We start from the raw sequence: 25,886 nt of genomic DNA on the forward strand, positions 1-25,886 counted from the left end.
TGTGTGGAAAACATGAACTCTGAGTCGAATTTTAATGACAGGAAGGTGACTCAGGGACAGGAACTGAAATGGGAGTTTTAAGAATAAAACCAGTGACTCAAGGTTGGGGAAATGGATCTAAAGTTATCATGGAGGAGGTGTGGTTGGTTTTTAAAAGGAGAAAATGAAATGTGGGTACAAAGAATAAAAGACACGGGTAGTGTAGTATTAAGACTCAAAGGTCACTGGAGATTATGTGTAAACAAGTGCTCCAGGAGACAAAGAAAACCCCCATTCAGACTAACGTTTGTGAGCATGAACCCCAAGCAACAGCTTTAAGTGCAGAAAAGCTGTATGCATTAAAAGATCATCAAAAATATTAAAAAGTTTAAAAACTTAAAAGGTATTAAATAGGTTCTGATTAATATACCAGATTGAATATTACATGATGATTATGATGATAATGTGAGGAAATTCTCACGACACAATAGTAAGAGAAATAAGAAGCCTGCTTAACATGGGATGGATTTACAGCCATGTTAAAAATTATTAGGGGCATCCCAGGTGGCTCAGCGGTTTAGCACGACTTTCAGCCCCGGGCATGATCCTGGAGACCTGGGATCGAGTCCCACGTCAGGCTCCCTGCATGGAGCCTGCTTCTCCCTCTGCCAGTGTCTCTGTACCTCTCTCTCTCTCTGTGTGCGTGTGTGTCTTTCATGAATAAATAAATTAAATCTTTTTTTAAAATTATGTAAATATGGGATGCCTGGGTGGCTCAGAGGTTGAGCATGTCTACCTTCGGCTCAGGGTGTGATCCAAGAGTCCTGGGATCAAGTCCCACATGGGGCTCCCCACAGGGAGCCTGTTTCTCCCTCTCCCTGTGTCTCTGCCTCTCTTTCTCTGTGTCTCCCATGAATAAATAAATAAAATCTTTTTTAAAAAAATTATGTAAATAGGGTGCCTGGGTGGCTCAGTTAAGCATCTGTCTTGGGCCCAGGGCTTGATCCTGGGGTCCTGGGATGGAGTCCCATCTCAGGCTCCCTACTCAGCAGGGAGTCTGCTTCTCCCTCTACTCCTCCCCACTGCTTGTGATCTCTCTCTCTCAAATAAGTAAAATCTTCTAAAAATTTATGTAAATAAAGAAACTGAACTATACTGCTAATAGTGGCTGGGGTAATGAGCCTAAATGAACCTGTTTTCTTTCCTCTGCTTTCCAAAGTATATGACATTTTTTATGAGTGAATTGTCCTAGTGCTTGTCCTGTGACCCTTTCTCCGGGATACAAGCTGCAGACCAATCTTGCCATGCTGTCCTGAGATTCTTGTCTTTAGCACCAAATCCCATCTAAAGAAATGCTCCTTAAACTTCAAAATCCATAACCCCTCTTATGGGGATCCTGTCAAAAATGCTGAATCTAACTCAGTAGGTATGAGGTGAAGTGTAACATTCAGCACTTTTCCAAGCTGCCAGGGAATGGATGCTGCTGGTCCATGGAACATACTCTCGAGTAACAAGGGTGTAAATGGCTTCATCAACAACCTGTGTGGATGTAGATGGGCAGGAAGATGCAGCACCAGAAACAGAAATTTGGAGAAGACTCCTCTTTCCAGGAGCTAATAGACCTTAAGAATGAGAAAAACAGTAACTACTTAGGGATAATTTTGTAATCTGCACTCATTTCCTATTTGGACCTCAATAATTCTTAGTACTGTTATGAATATTGGAGGGCTCCTGCCCTCTTAGAATTTATCATCTGTTAAAAATGAGAAGGGCAAACATTACGTAAAATGCTGATAGATCACAGTCAAGGGCCCCATGTCACTTTTATCTTTTTTTTTTTTTTTTTTTCTTTCCTGGAGCAATACCAATGCCCTTTACAATTCCCAGGCTCACTGATAACGAATTCAAGGCTTAGAGGGCTCGGGGTCCATCCCACACAGGACGGAAACCTGATGATTCTATCAGCAGTGCTTGTGTACCTGTTTTGTTTTTGTTTTTTTTTTTATTTATTTAAAGAGTTTCTTTGGACTGGTTTAGGATGTGATTCTAGGAAACACTCAAAGGCAAGTGGGAAAGTAGACAGGAAAGGAAAGGCAGTTGACAAAGCCTTGTTATGGAAAAGGTTGCCACTTAGATCATTGGAGCTTATTCCAGTTGGGAACTCGAAGTGGCAGTGTTATCACACCCAGGGAGAAACAAATTGGGGTATTTATACATCAATCCCTGTTAATGTGGAGTTGAAGCCTCCTCCTGGGCAGGTGGTGAGCCATTCAGGATACTGAGCAAGCTGAAAAGGACATCTGGAAGACAAGAGAAAAATGATCAGTTAAAAAAAAAAAACTGCAAGCGTTATTCTTTGGAAGTTGGGTGAACCAAAAGGCACCAACATGGTTAGGGTGAAGGTCTATGGGAAGGCCACCTGGAGCATCTGCTATTGCCTTTCATGTTAAGCTTTGTTCCAAAATGTGATTATTGTACCTGCTTAATTTCACTTTTATTTTGCCAGATCTCCTGCTTTTCTTAATTTTTCTAAACTTCCTGCTTATTCCTCCCTTGAACTGGATCCTTGGTATTCTTATTCTCCCTTATCTCTGATACATTGCTCATGACTTCTATAGGATTTGAGAGAATTGTGTGGATTTAACCTCCCTCATCTACATTCATTATTGCAATAGCCTTTCAAATGCTATGTCTACTTTACCCTTACTCTCAGCCAATCTCCCTGCCACACTGTTACTCAGATATGATTTTTAAATATACAAATATTATCTGAGGCTAGTACATAAAACCCTGTAGATCTAACTTCAATCTCATCAACTATTTCCCGTCTGCAACGGATGCTCTAAAAGTATATACTACATACTTGTCATTCCCTAAGTAAATTAGGCTATTTCATCCTTCTATGCTATTTTATTCTACTTCAAATGCCCATAATTGCCTATTAAAAGCAATCCTGTTGTCATCTAAAATTGGAAGCACACCCACTCCCTACTCTCCAGTCACCCATCACAATTTATCTCTCCCCTGCCCCACCATGCTACTTCTTCTGTCTCTGGAATTGTCCTTACTGTTTTACCAATCTGTTATTCTTATTAGACTCTGAGCTTGAGAGTAACTTCACTGAAATGTTCTCAACATTGTACTGCCAACACATCCTGTGGTGCCTGGCACCTTGTTCAGGGCTTCCTGAGCTGAATGTAACAATTTGGAGATTGCAGTTGGAGAACCAGATGAAAGTCTGACACATAGACACACACAGGAAGAAGTCTGTGGAATAGTTTAACTTGCTAGAAGACAGTTCTCTATCTTAGCCTTACTGATGTAGCTTGCTTGTTGTGTATTATTTAGGAGGCTTTAAATCTTTCAGTTCCTTACTTCTATATCTGCTTGGCTGTAAAGGCATTTGCAATCCAACACCATGGTAACCTTAACATTTTCCTTACTTTCCATTCCTTAATCCATCAAAGAAAAGAAAATATAGCTTACTGAAACTTAATTTGTAATGGTAGAAATTAGAGGCAAAAGTATTAACAAATAATCTCTTTCCATGGTGGAATTGAGTACAAGCCACTATTACAAGCATTATCACATTTGATCAGTTCACCCACTGGCTTGTGGAAAACATAGCGCAGAGGCATTGAGATCTTAAATATGTATTTCTGGCACATTCCCAAATATTTAGAATTTCTCGCTAATATTTGAGTGTATTCCACAACTCAATGTCTCATAAGCTGTGAGTTTCCCCACCTCCTGTCACTGGAGAAAAATTTTCTACAAAAAGTGTGGAAGGAGACATGAACAGAATTATTTGTGGTTAAAATGCTCAACATTTTCTTTGGGCATCAAGGAAAGGGAATTTCAAAGATAGTTCGGATTTTCTCAAATCTAACTGATCATTTCTTTGTTTAAATCATCTCGTTTTCAATTTTAAAACAGCACATGCTCACTGAAGAAAATTTTTTAAATTCCAAAATGTTGAAAGTCCCCTGATTTGAAGTCCTAGAAGTAAGTAGAGAGAACGGAGAGAAGGAAGAGAGGGAGAGAGAATATTTCTATAACAGCAGGCTAATAATTCATATTTAGTCTTATACACTGTGTTTTATTTTTTTCTTTTGTTACATTTTAAGTATGTTCCGTTGAAGTCAGACATGGTCCCCTTGCCCGGGTAAATCTGTACATGATTTCACTGTTTTTATTTTTATTTTTTTTAAAGATTTATTTATTTATTTATTTATTTATTTATTTATTTATGATAGACACAGAGAGAGAGAGAGGCAGAGACACAGGCAGAGGGAGAAGCAGGCTCCATGCCGGGAGCCTGACGTGGGACTCGATCCCGGGACTACAGGATCGCGCTCTGGGCCAAAAGCAGGCGCTAAACCGATGAGCCACCCAGGGATCCCTGATTTCACTGTTTTTAAACAACATGAGGCCAAATTGAGTAAATTTAACTTTATTTCTGGACTTGCTCATGACAAGTGAAATCATAAATAATAGAAATTGTTGCTTTTATTAAGAAAAAAATGTGAAAATATTAGAATGAAGATATTTTCAACTTTTCCAAAGATGATTTTATATTTCTTTCATAACAAGGTAAATCAGTCCTGAGAGTTGGCACATATGGGGAATGGATGTCTTTCTTAATTAGCTCTATCCCACCACATATTTCAAAACCCTTGTCTCAAGCCACTGTGTTCTGTTGTATGAATATGAAATTCATATTCATGAATATGAATATGAAATTCTCTTAAGTATGAGAATCCCTGGTATGCCAGCACCCACAGTAAACATGGCAGCCATTCTACATGGTATGGAGCCATGATGACTTTTTTGCTTATTTCATATGTATTTTTTATTAATATTCCTTATGATGGATGTACATGGAACATTTAAGCAAAGAGATCATTTTTCTATTGCAAAAAAATTATTTCTAGGAACTATAATGGAGCGATTATATAAAATATAAAAATCATGGTAAGTCACTTGTTTCAGCACTGTCATGAATGATGCTTTTAATAGAATGAAGTTTTACAGATTTTTAAAGGTACTAAACAGCAAAATCTATACTGTATTAAAAGTCATTGACCCTGTAAAAATGCTATATAATAGTAATTTTATAGCTAATGAGCCCTAAATTATCACATCATTTCAGGAAACTAAAATAGAGCAGTATAGTACCGTCCCACACTGCATCTCCTTGATATATTTTTCCTAAATAATATTCATAATCATTCACATTTATGTAGCTCACACACACAAGTAACAGCAACAGGAGAGCATTAAACAAAAGGGAAAGCCATTCCTTAGTGCTCTTGAACAGGCAAGATATAGGTGGAAATGTAATAGGGATTTGAGATCTAAAATATATATTTTTATAATTAATTTTGCAAAGATAGGCTATTAAACTGTAGATCATGAGTTATTAACTTTGGTCATATAAAGAACTATTTAATGCTTAATTACTACAGATAGTACTTTATCCAGGTCTACACAACTTTAGCATAAATGAATTTTTAAAAGATTATGTAAAAGCAAAGAAAAATAAAAACCTTTAATTTCCAAAAATAGTGCCTATATTCTCTTTGTTTTGTTCTTTATTTCTTTTAATCTTCTAAAGACTTTTAAAAAAAAAAACAAATATATTTGATGCTGGGTTAAGTCCAGTCTCTGACAACAGTTTAGATTTCTTATATGTTTCTCTAATTTTGTATCTTCTAATTTTAGTTCAGGGACATTACAAAGCCTGAATAGCTCACAATGACATTGCCTTTGTTGTAAAAAGCTTCAGCTCATCCACATCATTACTTTTAAATTATTAACTTAAACATAAATATCTCATGGGTACACTTAATATTGTATTCCTTTATTTCCCAATTTGTTTTAAGAAAAAATTACAAAACAAAAGCAGAAACACCAACTTTAACTAATGGAAACAAAAACATTTGACTAAAAAAACAAACAAACAAACAAAAAAACATTTGACTATTACTATCTATAGAGAACTCTTCACTTTTTATTTTAGCTCCCAACATCAGTGCACGTAAAGACAGATTTCAGTTATTGGGACCATGACACGAAACCCACAATTTGTTCTAAAAACTTGTTATCTGCCTAGATTTTTCTCTTTTGAGAGACATGCATAGAATTGAATTTTTTAGAGGTGAGTTTATCCCCCCTCTAAAAATTATGTTAAATTATGATATATATCTTAATTTTTTTAGAAGTCTGTTAACATGAAATGAATAAAAGAACTGTGATATCAAAGCAAAGGATATTAATTTTAGATGTTCTTACATTAATAATTTTTACTACTTTTGCTTTAACTGAAATTTAAAAAGGAAGGTATAACAAGGTCTAATTTTTCATTGTCTGAGAAAAATATTACATTATTGTGCTTTTATCATTTTGACACATGCTTCATTATTTCCATACTACAGGAATTCAAAGATAACTTTGATTCTTCCTTTCCAAATAGAACTCTAATAAAGTTTTCATTAAAATGTCATGAATCTCTTGATAAAATATTTCAGTGGAGTTTTTTTTTTGTTTGTTTTTTTGTTTTGTTTTGTTTTGTTTTACTCTGGAATATTTCAAGGGAAAGTTCATCTTCTTAAGTCTTAATCTATAGTTTCATTTGTAAGGTCTCAACTTTTTTAAAAAATGTTTTTGCATGTTAAATCAATGGCAATATAAGTATACTCAAGTAAATTTATTATCATATGTGTTAATCTTTGCCTATGACCTTCCTGGTTTTTAATTTTTTTAGACATTTACTCTACTTAAAAATTAGATCTAAAGTAGACCAAGCTGAATAGATTGACTCTGAAAGAATTCAGAGGTTGTGTTGACAAGGCAATGAATGGTATTAATCTCAAGCATATAGTAGTGTTTAGGTGCTAACACAAAACTAATTATTCCAAAGCTTAATAATATTAATTAAATGTCAGCAGAAATTTTCTCAAGAAAAATATCTTGTATTTTTTCCTTAGGATTATTTTGCACCATAAGGGCAAAGATAAGGTGTTCAAAAACAAAAAAACAGGGGATCCCTGGGTGGCACAGTGGTTTGGCGCCTGCCTTTGGCCCAGGGCGCGATCCTGGAGACCCGGGATCGAATCCCACATCGGGCTCCCGGTGCATGGAGCCTGCTTCTCCCTCTGCCTGTGTCTCTGCGCCCCTCTCTCTCTGTGACTATCATAAATAAATAAAAATAAAAATAAACAAACAAAAAAACAAAAAACCCACCTTTGCTTGTTTTGCATAAAATATGGTCTATTTCCTATTTAATAGGAGAATCGCTAGAATGCTTGGTATGTGTTCTTCTAATAATGATTTGTTTTGTGAAAGATGAAAATGCACACATTGACACTCTGTCAAATGGCAAAAGCAGTATGGAAGACCTACCACGCTGAACATGAGAATTATTTTGCAACCATTTAGAATGCCTACTCCTGGGCAGCCCTGGTGGCTCAGCAGTTTAGCGCTGCCTTCAGCCCAGGGCAGGATCCCGGAGACCCGGATCGAGACCCATGTCTGGCTTCCTGACTGGAGCCTGCTCCTCCCCCTGCCTGTGTCTCTGCCTTTCTGTGTGTGTCTCTCATGAGTAAATAAATAAAATCTTAAAAAAAAAAAATGCCTACTCCCACAAGGAATCACAAGATTGCTGATTTGAAAGGAAGTTCAACACAGTTTTGACTCTGTAATATAATAAAATTTTAAAACTTAAGGCTTTGATCTGGTGGTATTTAAAATACCTATCTGCAAACTACTTTTATATTTAGAGAAACTATAAATTCTCCCTAGGTTGTGTGGCATGGGTATCACCATGAAGGAAATTTGAAGGAGCCTTGTGCCACAACCTGCAGTAGCATGGAGAAGGAGATAATCTGATTCTCTTTAAGAGGAAAGATTGTGAATGGAGTAAAAGAGACATGTAGTAGAGAGAGAAAAGTTAGAAAAGGAGAAGGTAAGAAGGGGAGAACAGTGGACACAAATAAGAAAAATCTCCTCCATTAGATTATATCTATTTGGAGATAGCTATAATTATTCAGTATATTATATTACATTGTATCCTATTAAATATTCAATTATCTCACTTTCTTAAAAGAAACAATAAAGATTATTCAATTCTGTACTATTAATAAAATTTATTTTCTTTTTTCATAGATGGTTATGTCCTTCGGAGTTACTTGGTAGACAAGTAAGTTCATATTCTTCTATTACTGTACTTATAAAACAAATATTATACTTTTCCATAAGAAAGATATCTGATATTTAAATAATACATTCTACTGAACTGCCATAAATAAATTTTTTAAAAATATGCTATATTAATGTCAGTAGAGTAGGATCCATAATAAAGTTCTGGTTTTCATAAACTGTTACTCTTTTAAATAGATAAGAACCCTTCTCATTCATGAGTATACAGTTCATAATTATATATATTCATTGGAGACAGACAGGGCAAAACATTGGAGACAGGGGACAACCACTAACACTTTCATTAATAGTTTGCCTATCACTTACTGATTAATGCAGTTGGTTGAAATGAATTAATCAGGAACCAATTAGTGTTTACACAGTAGGTGCTAATGTCACCTGTTAGTAATCTTCAATTGAGGGCTTTTCTTTACTAGGCATAGTAGAGTATTAACTTGCTCTTTTGGAAGCATGCCAGAAAAAAGATAGTCCTCAATGATTCTTCTATTCTTATGAATAAGACATTGTCACAGTCTGGTACTAGTGTTCTATTAGAATCCCCCTCAAATGTTATAAGATTCTGTTGCAAGTATATTAATGCAAGAAATGAACTCCATTATCAGGTCATACGCCAATATTAATATTTACAGAATTCTGCATAATAAAAAAAATCAAGGAAGACTCACAAACTGTATACATAAACAACCTGACACCAATCGAAAGAGATAACTCAATGCTAATGCTTTGTCAGCAAACTAGTAAAGAGTCAAAAGAAAAATAATCACAATTCTTTTTCTCAGAGCATTAATCACAATGGTGGGCAAGGCACTTTTCTATTTTATGAAAGATACAAATTTCAAGGAAAGAATATATGGCGTAACGAGGACAACTTCATCAGTGATTATTCCAGGATGATGAAGAGAGAGTTTAGAATTTATACTCTAAGAAATTATGGGTTCACCATCTATTGATGTGAATACTTAATAAGTGCTTATTGAATGAATGATAGGAAAATCTGTCCTCTTTGTATTTGTGTCAGATTTCTATTAGCCAAACCCTCCCTAATCTCAGAGAAAGGATCCAAACAAAGACATAGGGAACTCACAGCATCTGCCACAGTTGGCAGTGACTTGGAGAGCCTGCTGCTGCTTCCATGATAAAAGCAGAGATAATACAGAAACCAATAGTGGATCTTGTCAAAGTGAAAGTCCTCTTATATTTCTGAACTTTAAAACTGTATTCTAAAAACAAAACAAAACAAAAAACTGTATTCTATGTTTCAAGACTATATTAGCATTTATCATACTTTCTATTTTAATTACTTGCATATAATTCTCTCCTCCATTAGATTATAAGCATCTTGAAATCCAAGCTTCTGTCTTACTCATGTCTGTATCTCCTGGTACATAGGAGGGACTCAGTAGGTGTGTACAAAGAAATATTTTACAAAGATTCAGGACCAAGTACAACCAAAATGTGTAAAAGTAGCCAGAACTATTACTATGCATGCAGTTTATAACCATAAATATTTTTAGGATTATATAACATAAGAATCACCATACGAACCATATCTTGGCTACTCATTTTGAAATATAAATTTGAAAATTTATATATTTTATAATTAATATTTGTATATTTAAAAAATCCATTAGAGCCCCAAGTGGAGTATTGTGCTATGCTTGTTCAGTTTGTGCAGTTGAAAAAGTACTTCTTACAACACACAGCTCTATGCTAGGCTCACAGTTGGATCTAAAGATGAATAAAGCATATGTGGGGCTCCTGAGGCATGTTTCCACTATTCCATGTCTATGATATGGAGTAAGTTGTGGGTCTTTTGGTTATTTTTAGAATATAACAGAGGATTAGGTTAAACCAATGAAAGATGATGCAGATGACTATGAAATTTCTTCCCACTTAAAAGTGAATGACATTTAACTTCTCATCCTTAAATGCTTAATTTTGTCATATAAAATCATATTACTGGCTTTTTTTTATATTACTAGCTTTTTAATCTAAATATTGCCTTAATGTTAAGAACATATTTTTTAATAAAAATTATTTTCTATATTTACAGTGATGGAGAGATCTATGATGATATTGCTGATGGTAAGTCTCACATGGCACCCACCACCAAGAACAGTAACAGTGAATTTTTGTTCTTATAAATACTAAAAATAGCTTGCTGGATTAATTAGAGCTTTCCAATCAGATCAGAATTTGAATCACTTGAAAATGTTAGGAAAAGTAGATGCTGTGATATAATTTTAAAAAATTATTTGTGCACATGACTGGAAATCAAGGGAGAATCTTATTTATTTTCTTCGAAAACAGAAGCATGAAAATGATTAGTGAATTTTTCATTATACTATTAATCTTAATTTCTAAACTTTCATCCACAAACATATGTATACTTGACCAGTTAATAGGTACTTATTTCATAACCTATATTACTTGCCAGTGTTCTTTTAGCATCACATATTTATAAATTACACTCTAAAAACTTAATCTCAACTGAAATGATGCATATAGTTACTCATGTGGCCTTTTAGTTTCCTTTTAAATTTAGGATCGTACTGATATTTAATATCTCCAATCTCATTTACAGTAACTACCAAAGAGTACATTTAATTAATTGCCCAATAAAATAATCCTCAGTCTCATTTTGATAAAGAATAAATCTGTCCAAAAACTTAGTTAGAATTATATACTGAGCATTGAAAGTTAAATACATATATGATCTTCCATTTAACTACTTTTTCATAAAATGGGTCAATTCTACATTTTTTTTAATCCTAAACTGGGAGGGTGTGAATCACCCACATTTCTAACCTTGGAACACTTAAAAGATATGTGTTTTGTATAACTATATTGAAATTTGTACTTTTTTTTTTCCAGGTTGCATCTATGACAATGACTAGGTCTCAGCTTTGTTCATTCTGCTATGTTCATTTGCTGCCAAAATGAAGTCTAAGTTTTAATTGACATGCGATTGGATATCATAGAAAATGAATGCACACAACTACTCATTACCATTTGTTATAAAATCTTGATTATGAGGTTTTGAAACTTTGGACTTAGAAAATGATTTTGACATCTTGGAAGACTACACCAATGAAATGTAAGAATTACTAAATATTCCATCTCTGCCTCAGCTGCAGTTATGAAGGCACTTCTTTTAGACCACCTCCCTTCTGTAGACAACCTCCCCTCCTTAAAAAGAAAAAAAAAATGAGAAGAAATGATTGTGTTGTCTAAAGAAATATGAGGAAGAAGAATAAAGAAATATAAGGAAGAAAATATTAAACCATTTCACAAGAAGGAAAACTATTGTTTGAACTTCTAATTATGACTGTATCTTATATTCTTTATTCAAATTATCTATCCTGAAAAAGACACAACTGTCTCCTCTCTTGCTGGCAGGATAAATGTTTTAAAAATGACAGTGGTAGCAGAATTTTTGTATAAAGATTGTTCCTGTTTGTTAATTGTGAATATATGTTAATTATTTGATGAGAATGTAAACATTTAGTGTGCGCACTTAAGATTAAAATTTAGAAGAGCCAAAATAAGTTTTCTTTTTGCAGATTCATCCACTAATAGTTTAATTATGTGCTCTATTTAAATTACTGTTGTAACTAGAGTGGATATGAATGAGGACTACCCTAAAATTATGAAGAATGAAGATGGACTTTGAAATTAATTAGGCTTTTATGGCACCTCTTTACTATGAGAACTCTTTTGAAGGCTTTTGCTTTTCAATTACCTCTGTGGAACTTTTTTTTTCTTTTTTTTTAACTACTTTACTGGAAAGTTGGCCTAGTGTTTGGACTAGAACATTCCTTACTCAGACATACTCATTCCCAAAGCAACTCCAAACAAAATATGAAGCATTTGGGCTCCAAATGCTAAGAACACTAAACACCATGATACAATATTCAAAACCCTAACACCCAAGAAAATAGCATGTTAGGTAATTTTTTCACAACTTCCAAAATAGGCAAATCCTAAAGCAGGCTCTACTACTAATGAACCACGAAGTAATATTGGGTAAACTATTTATCCTCCCAGTTTCCTCATCTGCAAATTACAGGATTAGATGCAATCAATCAAATTTCCCAACTTTTTTTTACTACCAGTTACCTCAAACTTTTATAATCTTTTCCCTACCCTAATCCTGTATTTCAGAAGCCTTTGTGTATTTTTAAAATTCTTTGATTAAATACTGATTAATGCATTTTCCATACTTTAATATTGCAAAGGCCCATTGGAGCTTCTGAAGAGTGGCCCCACTGAATTGAAATCATTTTAAGTCATTGTAACCTCAGCCTTCATATGGGTAAAGTGTGATTTCCATTTGATATGTTGAAATTTGAAAATAGATCATCAAAAAAATAAAGAGAAAGAAAGAAAGAAGAAAGAAAGAAAGAAAGAAAGAAAGAAAGAAAGAAAGAAAGAAGAAAGAAAGAAAAAGAAAGAAAGAAAGAAAAGAAAGAGAGAGAAAGAAAGAAAGAAAATAGGCCATCATCAACATTTATTGCTCAATTTATAGATTCTGGGAGTCTGAGGCCCTCACATGAGAAACCAATGATGTCAAAGTCCCCCTCCAATTATGAAATACTTTAATGTCTACTTTTTAATATGGTAAGCCAGTATATGCTCATTTGATGAAATTATTTAAGAGATAAATTACATGGTTCAAAAGCATTTTTGTTTTTGTTAAATTTGGTAGCAAATATACGTAATACACTGACAGTATATTTCCAGTAATTTTTTTCTGATTGAGAATGACAAATTCAATACAACGTCAGTTTTTAAAATTCCTAATTAAATCAAGAGAATATTTTAGAGTTTTGGGTTATACACCAAGAAACAAAAATACACATGCCTATGAAAGACATATGTATTAGATAATCATCTTAATATAAAGATATATTTGACATATTAATTTTAATATACTAAATATTATTTCTCTTATAGTTTTATGTATGGAATTTTGTCACACGAGAAGAGTTACAATAAATAATACCTTCAGCAGATAACTTCGCCTCCTACTTCATCAAGAAATTGATCTGCAGAGTCTTTCTCTAAGTCCAATCTTACCTCTTTTTCCTTCCTATTTTGAATGAAATTGAAAAAAAACAAGCACAATTCCCTTCAACTTCCAATGACATTCAGCCTTAACCCATATTCAGACATTACCCCAGGGAATAAGATGTCCCTCCTCAAATCCATAACCTTTATCCAATTTCTTCATCCTTCTTTCACTGTAGTCTTCTTCCTTCACAGTTAACTAATTCTCTTTCTCTCTCTCTCTCTCTCTCTCTCACACACACACACACACACACACACTCCCCACCCAAATTCTCCCCTTTCCTTTCTTCTCTTCCTCTACTTTTAACTTCTCCCATCATGCAGATTCCCTCTTCTAGGCTTTCAAACATACTGAAGTTTTTCTAGCTCAAAAAACAACAGAAAATCTTGCCTTGAATCCAAACGTCTCTCAAACTACAACCCATTTCTACCTTCCTCTTCTCATCTCATTGTCTTTAAAATGGTAGGGTATATCTAGCAACCAGGAGAATACTACACCTCGTGGACCCCCAACCATAGGAAGCTTAACTCACCAAAGGTCCTGCCATCAACACTCAGAGACCCATTTCCACAGTTGTGCCAACTCCAAGCTGCCCACAGACTGCTCCTAGCCAATGACTGAGCATGGCAGTCCTGATCCTGAAAGATACAGAAGACACCAGGCCGCAGATGTGGTTTGAAGACTCCCCAACAGCCTTGCTAAAACTTCTTTACCCTGCATAGTACTCAGAGATGTTTCTTTCCAACATTCTTCCCTGACCCTGACCCTGACCCTCCCTTCCCTTCCCTTCCCTGACCCTCTTTATTAGGGTCAGACTTGCATTGCTCTCTGATGACTCCTCCAACTTCCCTGGCTTCCTCCCATTTCGTCTCACAAATACGTTGCTCCATTTTTCTGCAACATCAGCCATTTATGACAGGAAATAAATGAGATGAAGCACACACACCACACTAGAGCTCTCCAACTTGTCAATAACGAGGAGCCTTTCCGTGGGGGTGAGTGATGGACAAACCTCATTTAGTGTCTATGACAGCCAGATTGCATTTCTGTTAGAAGCACCAAATGCCATTGAGAGGTCTAGCAGGAATATAATCATAAAAAACTAATGCTGCTGCACATGAACTCCTCAGCATCTGATGCGATGCAAATGCCATGGCCTGGACTTGAAATTTAAAGTCAAATTATGGCCTTGGACTTGCCCAGCTGAGAATACTCAATAGCGAATACAGGCTGTTGGCAGACAGGTTCTTATTAACAAAGCAGAAGACAGAAATTCCTTCTATGACCACCTTCTCATCTCAGTTCTTAGAAACAGATCTTTGAAATGATGTAATATTTTTCAGAGACTTCAATTAAATTGATTAATAATTTTATTCAGGCATGGAAACTATCTCTTTGCTTTCAAATTCATGATCTTACACATGCTGTCAGATATGGGAGCTTGAGTCTTCATCACACCTCTAGGAACAGCGTTGAAAGGAAGACTCTTTAAGTAAGGATGAAATTTAGGTTATTATTCTTTAGCTAAAATGATATGATTGTTAGAGCTTCACCCTATATGGTAGAAGCTGTGTTAAGAAAAGCTTTGAAATGCTGTTGCCGCCCACATGCCTCCGGGGATTAGAGGTTTGTGGGGGGTTTTTTGTTTGGTGTTTTTTTGTTTTTGTTTTTGTTTTGTTTTGCTATGTTGGTTTCTTGTCTTTAATATGTATCAAACCAAAAGAGGTGCACTAAGCTATCATGGTCACTAACCTCCAAGATCTAAATAAATGTACAAGACTAGAAAACCAAAACCACAAGGTATTAAAGACTTTTGTGCATTTGTCTAGAAGAGAAACAACAGAAAATCTCTCTTATTCCAAACCTAACTGTAGAAATAGACATACTCACAAGGTATCTTAGGTTGGATCCTCCAGAAGCAGAGCTTGAGACTAGAATCTTAGAGGGCTTTGTTTAGGGGACTTTACAGTGGGGAAAAAATCTGTAAGCAGGATAAAAAAATCCTGCAAGCAGGATAGCACAGGGGAAAAAGTTGGGCAAAGATGTGCATTAACTGCAGCCCATGCTCAGCCTGATTCCAGAAGAAAGCACTGAAGCAAGAAGCACTCCATTGAGTCAGCTACCCTGAGGCAAGGGAGCTAGGCTTGTATCTCTCCATCAGCAGTCCCTGGCTACCAGAGGCTTCCTTCCCCAACCTCAATCATCTGTGGGCAACACTGCCTCTTTGGGCTGAGAGAAATTCTCCGAAGTAGGGTGCAGCTGTGAATTTTAGCAACCAATTCTTATAGCAGCTGAGGGATGGGTGCACCTGCCAGTAAAAGTTACGAGGGTTAGATCAGAAGTGAATTTTCTGCAGAAATAACAGCTCTCTCGTCAAATAGGAAGGGACATAAAAGTGTATATTTTATGGACCAAACGCTAAAGCTGGAAGGCCTTGCATCATTAAGGGGTTGTCCCGGCTTATCAAGGTCCTGTCAGAGTCCCAAATCATTTCAGCAGCAATGCCCCCTAAGTCACCACATTTTACACAGGTAAGTATGTTGAGAGGCAGTTGAAAGATGAATGTTCATTTTAAGTCTATTTATTATTATTATTCTATGTATCTTACACATTTATTCAAAAGGTGAAATCATCCAATCTCAGTATTTGAGTCAATTCCGTATACAAGCTGCATTGTCGCTGTCATCCTCACCATCTATTAGCATTTATTGAGTGCTTATTGTGTGCTAAACACTGTGCTGAGGGCTAAGAGCCTTGTCCTATTTAAACATTATGTCAACCTTATCAAGTCAGGCTCAGAAGAAATGAAATTTAGATGTGACATATGCTTTGCCCAAGTTTCATGAACAGGTTCAAGATCTTATCATTGTGATATCCTGCTTTCCATATGCTATCCACTCCTCCTCACTCCTGAGTAATAATAACAATAACAATAATAATAATAACAACAATGAAAATTGTTAGTGAGATACAAAGAAGCCGGAAATTAGGGAAAATGATGGTTTTTTTCATTATGATGCAGATGACAAACAGAAATGCTAGTGTTAACTAAGCTACAGAACCCAGTTTCAAGAGAGACTTGTAAGACTGAAATATATATTTAATTAATGTTAAATTTAGAGAATATGAGCTGTAAAGTCTATAACTTCAGAAAAAATGGTGATAACATATCATGACTGACCCCTTAACTAATATACCAGAATTTAGATATTCCGAGTAGTATCATTCCTTCAAACTAGTCAATTTTAGTGCTCTATACTTATTTCATTGGTTTGTATAAGATTTATCATTATGCCAGGAAAGAAGAAATTCAACTTTCAAATTTGCCTTTAGTACTTAGGAAAAAATTATTTGTAATATCTTTGTTTTCAAAAGATCATAAATGGCTATCCTTTGAAAATGGATTTGATTTTTACAAATAGGCTAGAACCTCATCTGTTGTATAAGGTAAGTGAACAAACAGGGCAATGCTCTTGTGAAATGGAGTTATGACCATAAGTTAATGACAGTTTTGTGCTCATCATAAATTCTCCCTCACCTTTCTTAGTATCTAGAGATAAATTTTAGTGAATATTTTTCAGTTTATAATACCAATATAAAATTTTTGCATTTCCCCCAGTCACCTTTCAAACATTAATTTTCTCATTAAGTAAAACTCTGTAAGTACATTTAAAGATTCCTGTGTACTTCATCACAATCACATTTTACTCTTTCTTCCCCTCCTTCTCAGAGAAAACTGGTACCTGATTTTGGTGTTTCTCACCTCTTTGCATTTCTTCACACTTTTCCTACATATGTATATATCTCTCAAAATGTTTTAAGTATTATTTTTTATATCTTAAAATTGGATAAAATTAGTATCATACTGTATGTGCTAGTCTACAACCTGCTTTTGTCACTTCCTATTATGTTTAGGAAAGGTATAGCAAGCATTCTACTGAGTGAAAAACCACAGATACTTTTGGTTTTCTACTAAAGTCATGTTAGATCGTTCCCAACTTCTGCTAACTCTGGGAAATGAACAAGGGGTAGTGGAAGGGGAAGTGGGCAAGGGGTGGGGGTGACCGGGTGATGGGCACTGAGGGGGGCACTTGGCGGGATGAGCACTGGGTGTTATGCTACATGTTGGCAAATTGAACTCCAATAAATAAAAAAAAGAAAAAATATCATAAACAATGTAACTATGGACATTCCTGTTGGAATTTCCCTAGGTATGTGAGGGTTTCTCTATGGAATATACCCAGGATTGGAACCACTAAACAGTAGAATAAGCACATAGTCCACTTGAATAGACAGAGGCCAATGCTTTTTGTACCTTATTTAAGAAACTCTTTTTGTACTCTTATTTAAGAAACTCTTTACCAGCTCATGAAGATATTCTATATTTTCTTCTAAAAGTTTTAAAGTTTTGCTTTCACTCTAAATTCTTTGAACCCATCTGGAAATACCAAGCTTCTTGCTCCTCAGAGAAGCAGTTCCTCCAAACCACTTTTTGATTGGGCTAACCCTCTCCACAATATCAAAGCCAACTCTGTGTCACATGCCGAGGTTCCATATGCCTGCATCGTCTGTGAGACTCATTCCTAGGACCACACAACTGTGTTTATTTCCACTGTACTTATGCATTTGACTAGATAATTTCAAGTCTCTGCACACTTTTTACAGAAAGTTTAGACTTCAATAGCATCAATATTGTACTAAAAGAGGATTCATGATAATTTTTAAACTCTCACAATTGTGGCAGTAATTTTTAAATTAATTACTATTAGAAGGAGTTAATAAGAGAAAAGTAAAAGCATAAATTAGTTCAGAAAAGTTCATGCAGAATATTCGACATAATTTGTGAAAATATAAGGTAGCAAAATATTCTTCCAAAAAAAGTCATTTATCCGATTCCATGTTGATGAAGAATCTTCTGGTTACTACTCAGTTTCCCAAGTATATCTGGAAAGAGGGTACTGCAGTAGAATGGAAACACTTTGGTCACTGAAAAGGTTATTCTACTTACAAACTGCTTCCTTAAACAAAAGATTCTCATGAACAGGGGGACCTTCAGGGAAATTCTAAAATAGGATATGAAAATCACTGGCACCAACCATGTAATGATTTTTCCTTCTTTGGAAACATGGTATCTCATAGATTGAGACCTTTGTTTTTAAAGTTGGCTGAGCAGGGGATCCCTGGGTGGCGCAGTGTTTTAGTGCCTGCCTTTGACCCAGGGCGCAATCCTGGAGACCCCACGTTGGGCTCCTGGTGCATGGAGCCTGCTTCTCCCTCTGCCTGTGTCTCTGCCTCTCTCTCTCTCTCTCTCTCTCTCTCTATCATAAAAAAAAAAAAAAAAAAAAAATTTAAAGTTGGCTGAGCAATGTTCTAGGGCTCCTCTATACATTGATAGATGGATCTCCATAATGATGGTGAATAAAAACACAAGTAAACTACTTTTTTGATACTCTTTTTTAGGGAATCCTACTTACTTCCCCTCCCGTGCTTGCTTTTTTTCAATATGTCTCTTTGTAAGAAAATCAAGTTTGAATAGTATTCATCAGGGGAGGAGTGTGCCTAAGCAAACAATAATTAAGGAAGTATGTTGGAATTTCCCACTGTCTCTGGGAAACGAACAAGGGATAGTAGAAGGGGAGGTGGGCGGGGGAATGGGGTGACTGGGTGACAGGCACTGAGGGGGGCACTTGACAGATGAGCACTGGGTGTTATGCTATATGTTGGCAAATCGAACTCCAATAAAAAAATATACAAAAAAAAAAAAAAAAGGAATCTCCCACTGTGATGGCCAGCTAGTCAATTTCTTTATTTCTGTCACTTTTTGAGACTATTTTATTAAGTACATGTGAATTTGTTATTTGAAATCTTCTTTATAATTAAGCCTCTTTTCACTATGTTGGGACATTTTGCATACTAATTATGTTTTTTTACTTAGTCTGTTTTCTCTGATATTAGGAAGGCTATCGAGCTTTTTTTTTTTTTTTTTTTTTTAAGGATTTTATCTATTCATGATAGACACACAGAGAGAGAGGCAGAGACACAGAGAGAGGGAGAAGCAGGCTCCTCACAGAGAGCCAGATGCGGGACCCAATCCCTGGACCCAGGATTACACCCTGAGCTCTGAGCCGAAGGCAGATGCTCAACCACTGAGACACCCAGGGGTCCCCCAAGATGACTTTGATCTTATATACAGTTTTCATCTTTTCATTTTTAACGTTTTTTTATTTTAGTGTATTTCTAGGAAACACCATATAGATGGATTTTTAAATTAACCTAACAGTTTCTGCCTTTCAACTGATAAACTTGCAATTAAGTATTCTGTCCCCATATACATATTTAGAATTGTTTCCTATTTTACATTGTCCTTTCTATTTGTTAGGTTTCTCCCCATGTGTCTTTGTTCTCTTTCTTGTCTTCTTTGGAGGCTGATTTATTTCTTCCTTTCTTGATTTTCTTCGTTTATTCCCTTCACCCCACTGTCCAGTATTTTCTTTCCTTTTTAATCCAATATTTAAATATTATTATTAAATGCAGACTGCATTTGCTTAAATGTGTCTACATGATTTACCAATTTATTTACCCATCACTGTTTCTTATATTTCAGACTATCTTTCCAGGGCCATTTTCTTCTTCTTGAAATACATATAATGAAAGCTTCAATAGTCATGCCTTTTGGGGGTAAACACTGCCATTTCCTGATTATCTAATATGTCTTTATTTTTCATGTTATTTAAAGATAGTTTTTCTTTAGATACAAAAATTTTGGTTGACAGTTTTATTTGTTTACCACTTTATACTTTTAGATTTATTTATTTGACACAGAGAGAGAGAGAGAGAGAGCACAAGCAGAAGAAGCCAGAGAGGGAGAAGCAGGCTCCCCACTGAGCAAGCAGCCTGATGTGAGACTCCATCCCAGGACCCTGAGATCATGACCTGAGCCAAAGGCAGAAGCTTAACCAACTGAGCCACCCAGGCACCCCTGTTTACCACTGTAAAGATAATTTTTCTGTCTGCTGGCATCTATTATGTCTGCAAAGGAGACTACAGTTATTCCAGTTGTGGTTCTTATAGGTTGTCTTTCTTCTGCAATTGCTTTTAAGATCTCTTTGTCTTTGTCTTCACTATACATTGTCTCCGTGTGGATTTCCTTTTATTTATCCTGTTTGGCATACATTATCCCTCCTATATTTGCTAATTTTGTTTTTCACAAATCCAAGAAAATGTAAGCCATAATATCTTTAAATACTGCATCTTTTTATTTTATTATTTCCTTCTGGGAATCCTATTAAAGTATGTTAGACCTGCTCAAAATATACTCCATATATTTTCTACCCCTTAGAATAGTGATTTTTGTTATTTTCAATTTTTTTACTGAGGTAGAAATTTCGTGCAAGTAAATTTGACCCTTTAAATATACAGTTCTGTAAGTTTAACAAACACATGGTGTCACATAACCACCACTATAAATAAAAAACAGAACCATTTCATCACTTCTAAAAATTTCCCTGTGCCATGTTGTCATCAACCAAAAGTAAAGGCAACAAAAGAAAAATAAACAATTAGGACTACATCAAAATTAAAAGCTTCTGCACAGCAAAAGAAACCATCAACGAAGTGAAAAGGCAATCTATAAAGTGCAAGAAAATATCTACAAACTACACATCTAATAAGAAGTTAGGAAAAAAAAAGTTAGATGTATAAGTACAAGGAACTCATACTACTCACTAGCAAAAAAACAAACCAACATAACAAAAGAAATCAAAACCAAAACAAAACAAAAAATAATAAATAACCCAATTTAAAAATGAGGGGATCCCTGGGTGGCTCAGCGGTTTAGCTCCTGCCTCCGGCCCAGGGCGTGATCCTGGAGTCCCAGGATCGAGTCCCACGTCGGGCTCCCTGCATGGAGCCTGCTTCTCCCTCTGCCTGTGTCTCTGCCTCTCTCTCTCTCTCTGTGACTCTCATGAATAAATAAATAAATAAAGTATTTTTAAAAAATGAGTAAAGGACCTGAATAGACATTTTTCCTAAGAAGACATACAAATGGCCAACAAGTACATTAAAAGTTGTTCAACATCACTAATCTTTAGGAAAATGCAAGTTAAAATCACAATGAGATATTACCTGACACCTGTTAGGATGTCTGTTATCAAAAGGACAAGAGATAAGAAATACTGACTAGGATAGAAGAAAAAGGAAATTTGCATAGTTGATGGGAATGTAAACTGGTACAGCCAAGATGGAAAACAATATGGAAATTCCACAAGAAATTAAAAATAAAACTACCATATGATCCAGCAATTCCATTTCTGGGTATATATCTGGGTATATATCTTGAACAAATCAAGATCTTAAAGAGATACCTGCACTCATGTTCGTGTATCATTATTCACAATAACCAAGGTATAAAAAACAATTTAAGTGTTTTTATACATCTAGTAATATTTATTATTCAGCCCCTAAAGAGAAGAAAATCCTGCCATTTGCAACAGCATAGATGAAATTGGAGGGCATTATGTTAAGTGAAATAAACCAGGCAGAGAAAAACAAATGCTGCAAGATCCCACTTTATATGTGGAATCTAAAAACCAAACCCATAGAAACAGAAAGTAGGTTGGTAACTGCCAGGAGGGTGAGGAAAACAGAGAGAGGCTGGTGAAAGGCTATAAAAAACTTTCAATTATAAGAGAAATAAAGTCTCGGACACCCAGCTGGCTTAGTTCATGGAGCATGCAACTCTTGATCCCATGGTCGTGAGTTCTAGCCCCTCGTTGGGTGTAGAGATTACTTAAAATAAATGAATTTAATTTTAAAAAAGAGAAACAAGCCTGAGAAACTAATGTACAATATGATATAGATGATAATACTGTATTGTGTAATTGAAATTTGCGAAGACAATAGAACTTAAGTATTCTCAAGAACAATTAACAACACTTTAATGGTAAGGGATGTGTTGTTAGCTTGATAGTAGAAATCCTTTTATTTGTCCATTATACCTCAATTAAAAAAAATTTCTCAGTCTCTAGTTTGTCCTTTTATTCCCTTAAAATTGTCTTTCTAAAAACAAAATTCTTCCTTTTGATGAAATCCAGTCTATCAATTTTTTTCTCATATGTCATGTCTAAAAAATCGTCACCTCACCCAAGATCACAGATTTTTTTTTCTGTTGTTTTATAGAAGTTTTGTGGTTTGGTATTTTATATTTAGGTCTATTATCCACTTTGAGATAATTTTTATATAGAGTGTGAGGTGTAGACCAAGGCTCATTATTTGTTGTACGGCTATCCAAGTGATCCGATACCATTTATTGCAAGACTATCTTTTCTACATTGAATTGCCTTTGTAGCTTTGTCAAAAATTCATTGAAGACATAGCTATAGATACAGAGATAGAGATGATATAGATATAGGTTTAGATAGATAGATCTGAGCTCTTTATTTCTGTTCGATTAATTTATGTCTAAAATTACCCTGCCTTTATAGTAAATCCTGAAAATAAATAATGTGGGTCCTCCAACTTTGTTCTTCCTCAGTATTGTGTTGGCTATTCTACATTTTTTATCTTTCCAAATAAATTTTAGAATCATTTTGTTAATACCTACAAAATAACTTCTTGAGTAAGCTTTGGTATGTTGTATCTTTAAAGGAATTTGTCAGGGCACCTGGGTGATTCAGTCAGCTAAGTGTCTGCCTTCAGCTCAGGTCCTGATCCCAGGGTCCTGGGGGCAAACTCTGAGTTGGACTCTGCTCTGCCTGTTTCTCCCTCTGCCTGCCACTCCCCCTCCTTGCTCTCTCTCTTTCTCTCTCTGTCAAATAGACAAATAAGGTCTTAAAAAAAAAATAAAGGAATTTGTCCATTCATCCTTTTAGTATCTGTAGGGTTTCATAGTAACAGCCTTTCTCTTTTGTTATTTGTGTTTTATAGCTTCTTTCCTTTCTCTTGATCAGTCTGGCTAGAGATTAATCAGTTGGTTATTTCAAAAAACAACTTTTGATTTCATTTTATTTAACTGACTTCCCTTTACTTGCTTTGGATTTAATTAGTTGTTCTTTTTCTAGTTTCTTAAGGTAGAAACTTAAACCACTGATTTGAGATCTTCCTTTTTCTTTTCTTCTTCTTCTTCTTCTTTTTTTTTTTTTTTTTTTTTTGTTTTTTGTTTTTTGTATAAGCATTTAATGCTATTCATTTCTGGGATTTAGATCTATGCCAAACATTTTGTTATGTTATATTCTCATTTCTATATAATTCAAAATACATTTTCCTTTACCTTTCAATTTCTACTTTATCCTATGGGTTCTTTAGGAGTATGCCTTTTGCTGTTCAATTTCTAAATATTTGGGACTATTCTAGCTTTCTGTGTTGTTGATTTCTAGTTTAATTCTGTTATGGTCCAAAAACATGCTTTATGTGATTTCAATTTTTCAAATTTGTTAAAATTTGTTTTCTGTCCCGGACTGTAGTCTATCTTGGTGAATATTCCATCTGCACTCAAAATGAATGGCTATTCTGCTGTTGCTGAATGTCTATAACTGTCAATTAGGTAAAGTGGTTGATAGCATTATTCAGGTCTTTGGTCTATTTATCTGCTTCTTGCTTTTGTCTAATGCAATTACCACACTGTATTAATTACTACACTTTTGTAGTAAGTTTTGAAATCAGGAAGTATATAACTTACTTTTAATATGGTAATTGATGTAGGAATTTCTTAGAAATTTCCTAGGTAGGTATTTGTATATCTCCTTAACTAATTATTGCATACCTTGAACTAATATTGTGCTATTTCATATGAAATATGAGAACCTCTTAACAGTCCAATTGTGTCCTGCATTTTATTTCTACAATTTAAACACACAGTACACTGTATTGCTTTTGCTTTAAATGAGAAGTATCTAATAATTTACTTATATATAAACCATTTTCTACATTTTTTGTCTATTCATATAGATCTGCATTTCCATCTGCTTTTATTTCCCTTTTGGTTGCAGAACTTCCTTTAAAATTTATTTTAAAACACATCTGTTTATGATAATTTATTTCAATTTTTTCAAATCTGAAAATTTCTTTATTTTACTTTCATTTTTTAATATTTATTTTACCAGATATAGAATTCTAGATTATAGATTTCACTTTAAAATTGTCTTTTGAGTTCTAGCTTGCACTGTTTCTGACTAGATGTCACCAGTAATACTTATTATTATTGCCTGTAGTTTATTTGCCTTTGTTTTTTCTCTGATCACTTTAAAGATATTTCACTTTATCTTTGGTATTTGGTAATTTGACTATAACATGCCTGGGAATGGTTTTCTTCGTGTTCATTTGTTTGTGACTCATACAGCAATTTGGATCTGTGTCTTGATAATTTTTATCAAATCTGGAACATTTCAGCCATTGTTTCTTTGAGTATTTTTTCTGCTGTAATCTCTCCACTTCTCTTGGGATTCCAATTACACATATTTCAGACTGTTTGATTTTTTTAATGATTCTTTTTTTTTTTTCAGTCTTTCTCCTCTTCATTCTCTCTATTGGTCTGTATTCAATCCACTGATCACCCCTCCTTTTTTGTGTGTCCAATATGTCACCATCAAGTGGATTTTTACATTTTTTATATTGTATTTTTTTATTTCTAGAATTTTCACATGGTTCTTTTTTTATAGTATGCATTTCTCTAGTAAGAGCTTCCATTTACTATAATTATAAAATTCTGTTAATTTTGATGCCTGTGTTATTTCTTGGTTTGGATTCAATGACTTTTTTCTCAAGAAGATGAATCACATTTTTCTGATTTTTCACATCTAATTAAATTTTTATTATATGCTTTACATTGTAAATGTTATGTGTTTGAGAGTTTGGATACTACTGTTTTCTTTTTAATGAGTTTTTTGGGGGGGTTCCCTATTTATTAATTTACTGGGAAATTAGCTCGATTCTGTTGAGACTTGATTTTAGGCTTTGTTTGAATATGTCTATAGTAGCATTTATTTTAGGCTAGTGTAGCTTTTCCCCTAAGTTATGACCTTTTGGGGGTCTCCATGCCAACCTTTGTCTAAATTATAGCCTTCTGGAGTGTTCTTAACTGAATGCTCAGGGTGGTTCACCAAAATTTCTTCACTTGCTGGTTAGAACTCTAATTGTCTTTTGCAATCTTCTACCGACCTCTGGAATTTTCAGTTAGTTCAAAGCCCCCAGGTGCTGTTCTCTAACAGGACTTCCCAGAATCTCACCATCTTCTTGTGCAGCTTAAAATTCAGCTATCTAGTTAAGAGGATTCATATACAGATTTCTGGAACTCCTACTCTGGTACAGGTTCCTCCTCTCTGGCATTCTGTTCCTTAAATTTCAATTGCCTCCTTAGATCTGAACTTCAATCTTTCTTTCCTCCATCCTGTTTCTTTCCTCCAGATAGTTGTTCTCTGTTGGTTTCCATAGTTTAGTGTTATGTTGTGAAATGTGTCCTCAGGCAAAAAGCCAGATAGAATGTGGAGTTCACCTTGTCTGTTTCTTTTATCTCAAGGTCACAATGCCACATTACCTACTGTCCGATGCTTCAAATTGGACAGTTGTTAATAAATATGTGAACATTTATTATGGTAAAGTGAATTTAATAGTCATTCTCCAT

At 34.8% G+C, this 25,886-nt stretch overlaps 1 protein-coding gene and 1 long non-coding RNA gene across 5 annotated transcripts in view; one reads left to right on the forward strand and one right to left on the reverse strand.

The window, feature by feature from the left end:
- Nucleotides 1–13,217, forward strand: part of FYB1 (FYN binding protein 1) — a 150,353-nt gene extending 137,136 nt beyond the window's left edge. For all 4 annotated transcript variants that reach the window (XM_038535263.1, XM_038535261.1, XM_038535264.1 and 1 more), the window contains 3 exons: nucleotides 8,146–8,179; nucleotides 10,253–10,284; nucleotides 11,074–13,217. In XM_038535263.1, coding sequence (XP_038391191.1) covers nucleotides 8,146–8,179; nucleotides 10,253–10,284; nucleotides 11,074–11,096 — 89 coding nt within the window. In that variant the 3' untranslated portion in view covers nucleotides 11,097–13,217. The remainder of the gene's footprint in view (nucleotides 1–8,145; nucleotides 8,180–10,252; nucleotides 10,285–11,073) is intronic.
- Nucleotides 1,967–25,886, reverse strand: part of LOC119871560 — a 31,760-nt gene continuing 7,840 nt past the window's right edge. The window contains exons 2-3 of the long non-coding RNA XR_005358549.1: nucleotides 13,803–13,908; nucleotides 1,967–2,279 (exon numbers count right to left, since the gene is read on the reverse strand). This is a non-coding gene — a long non-coding RNA (uncharacterized LOC119871560). The remainder of the gene's footprint in view (nucleotides 2,280–13,802; nucleotides 13,909–25,886) is intronic.

Source organism: Canis lupus, chromosome 4 (assembly GCF_011100685.1).
Source record: "Canis lupus familiaris isolate Mischka breed German Shepherd chromosome 4, alternate assembly UU_Cfam_GSD_1.0, whole genome shotgun sequence".
Lineage (NCBI taxonomy): Eukaryota > Metazoa > Chordata > Mammalia > Carnivora > Canidae > Canis > Canis lupus.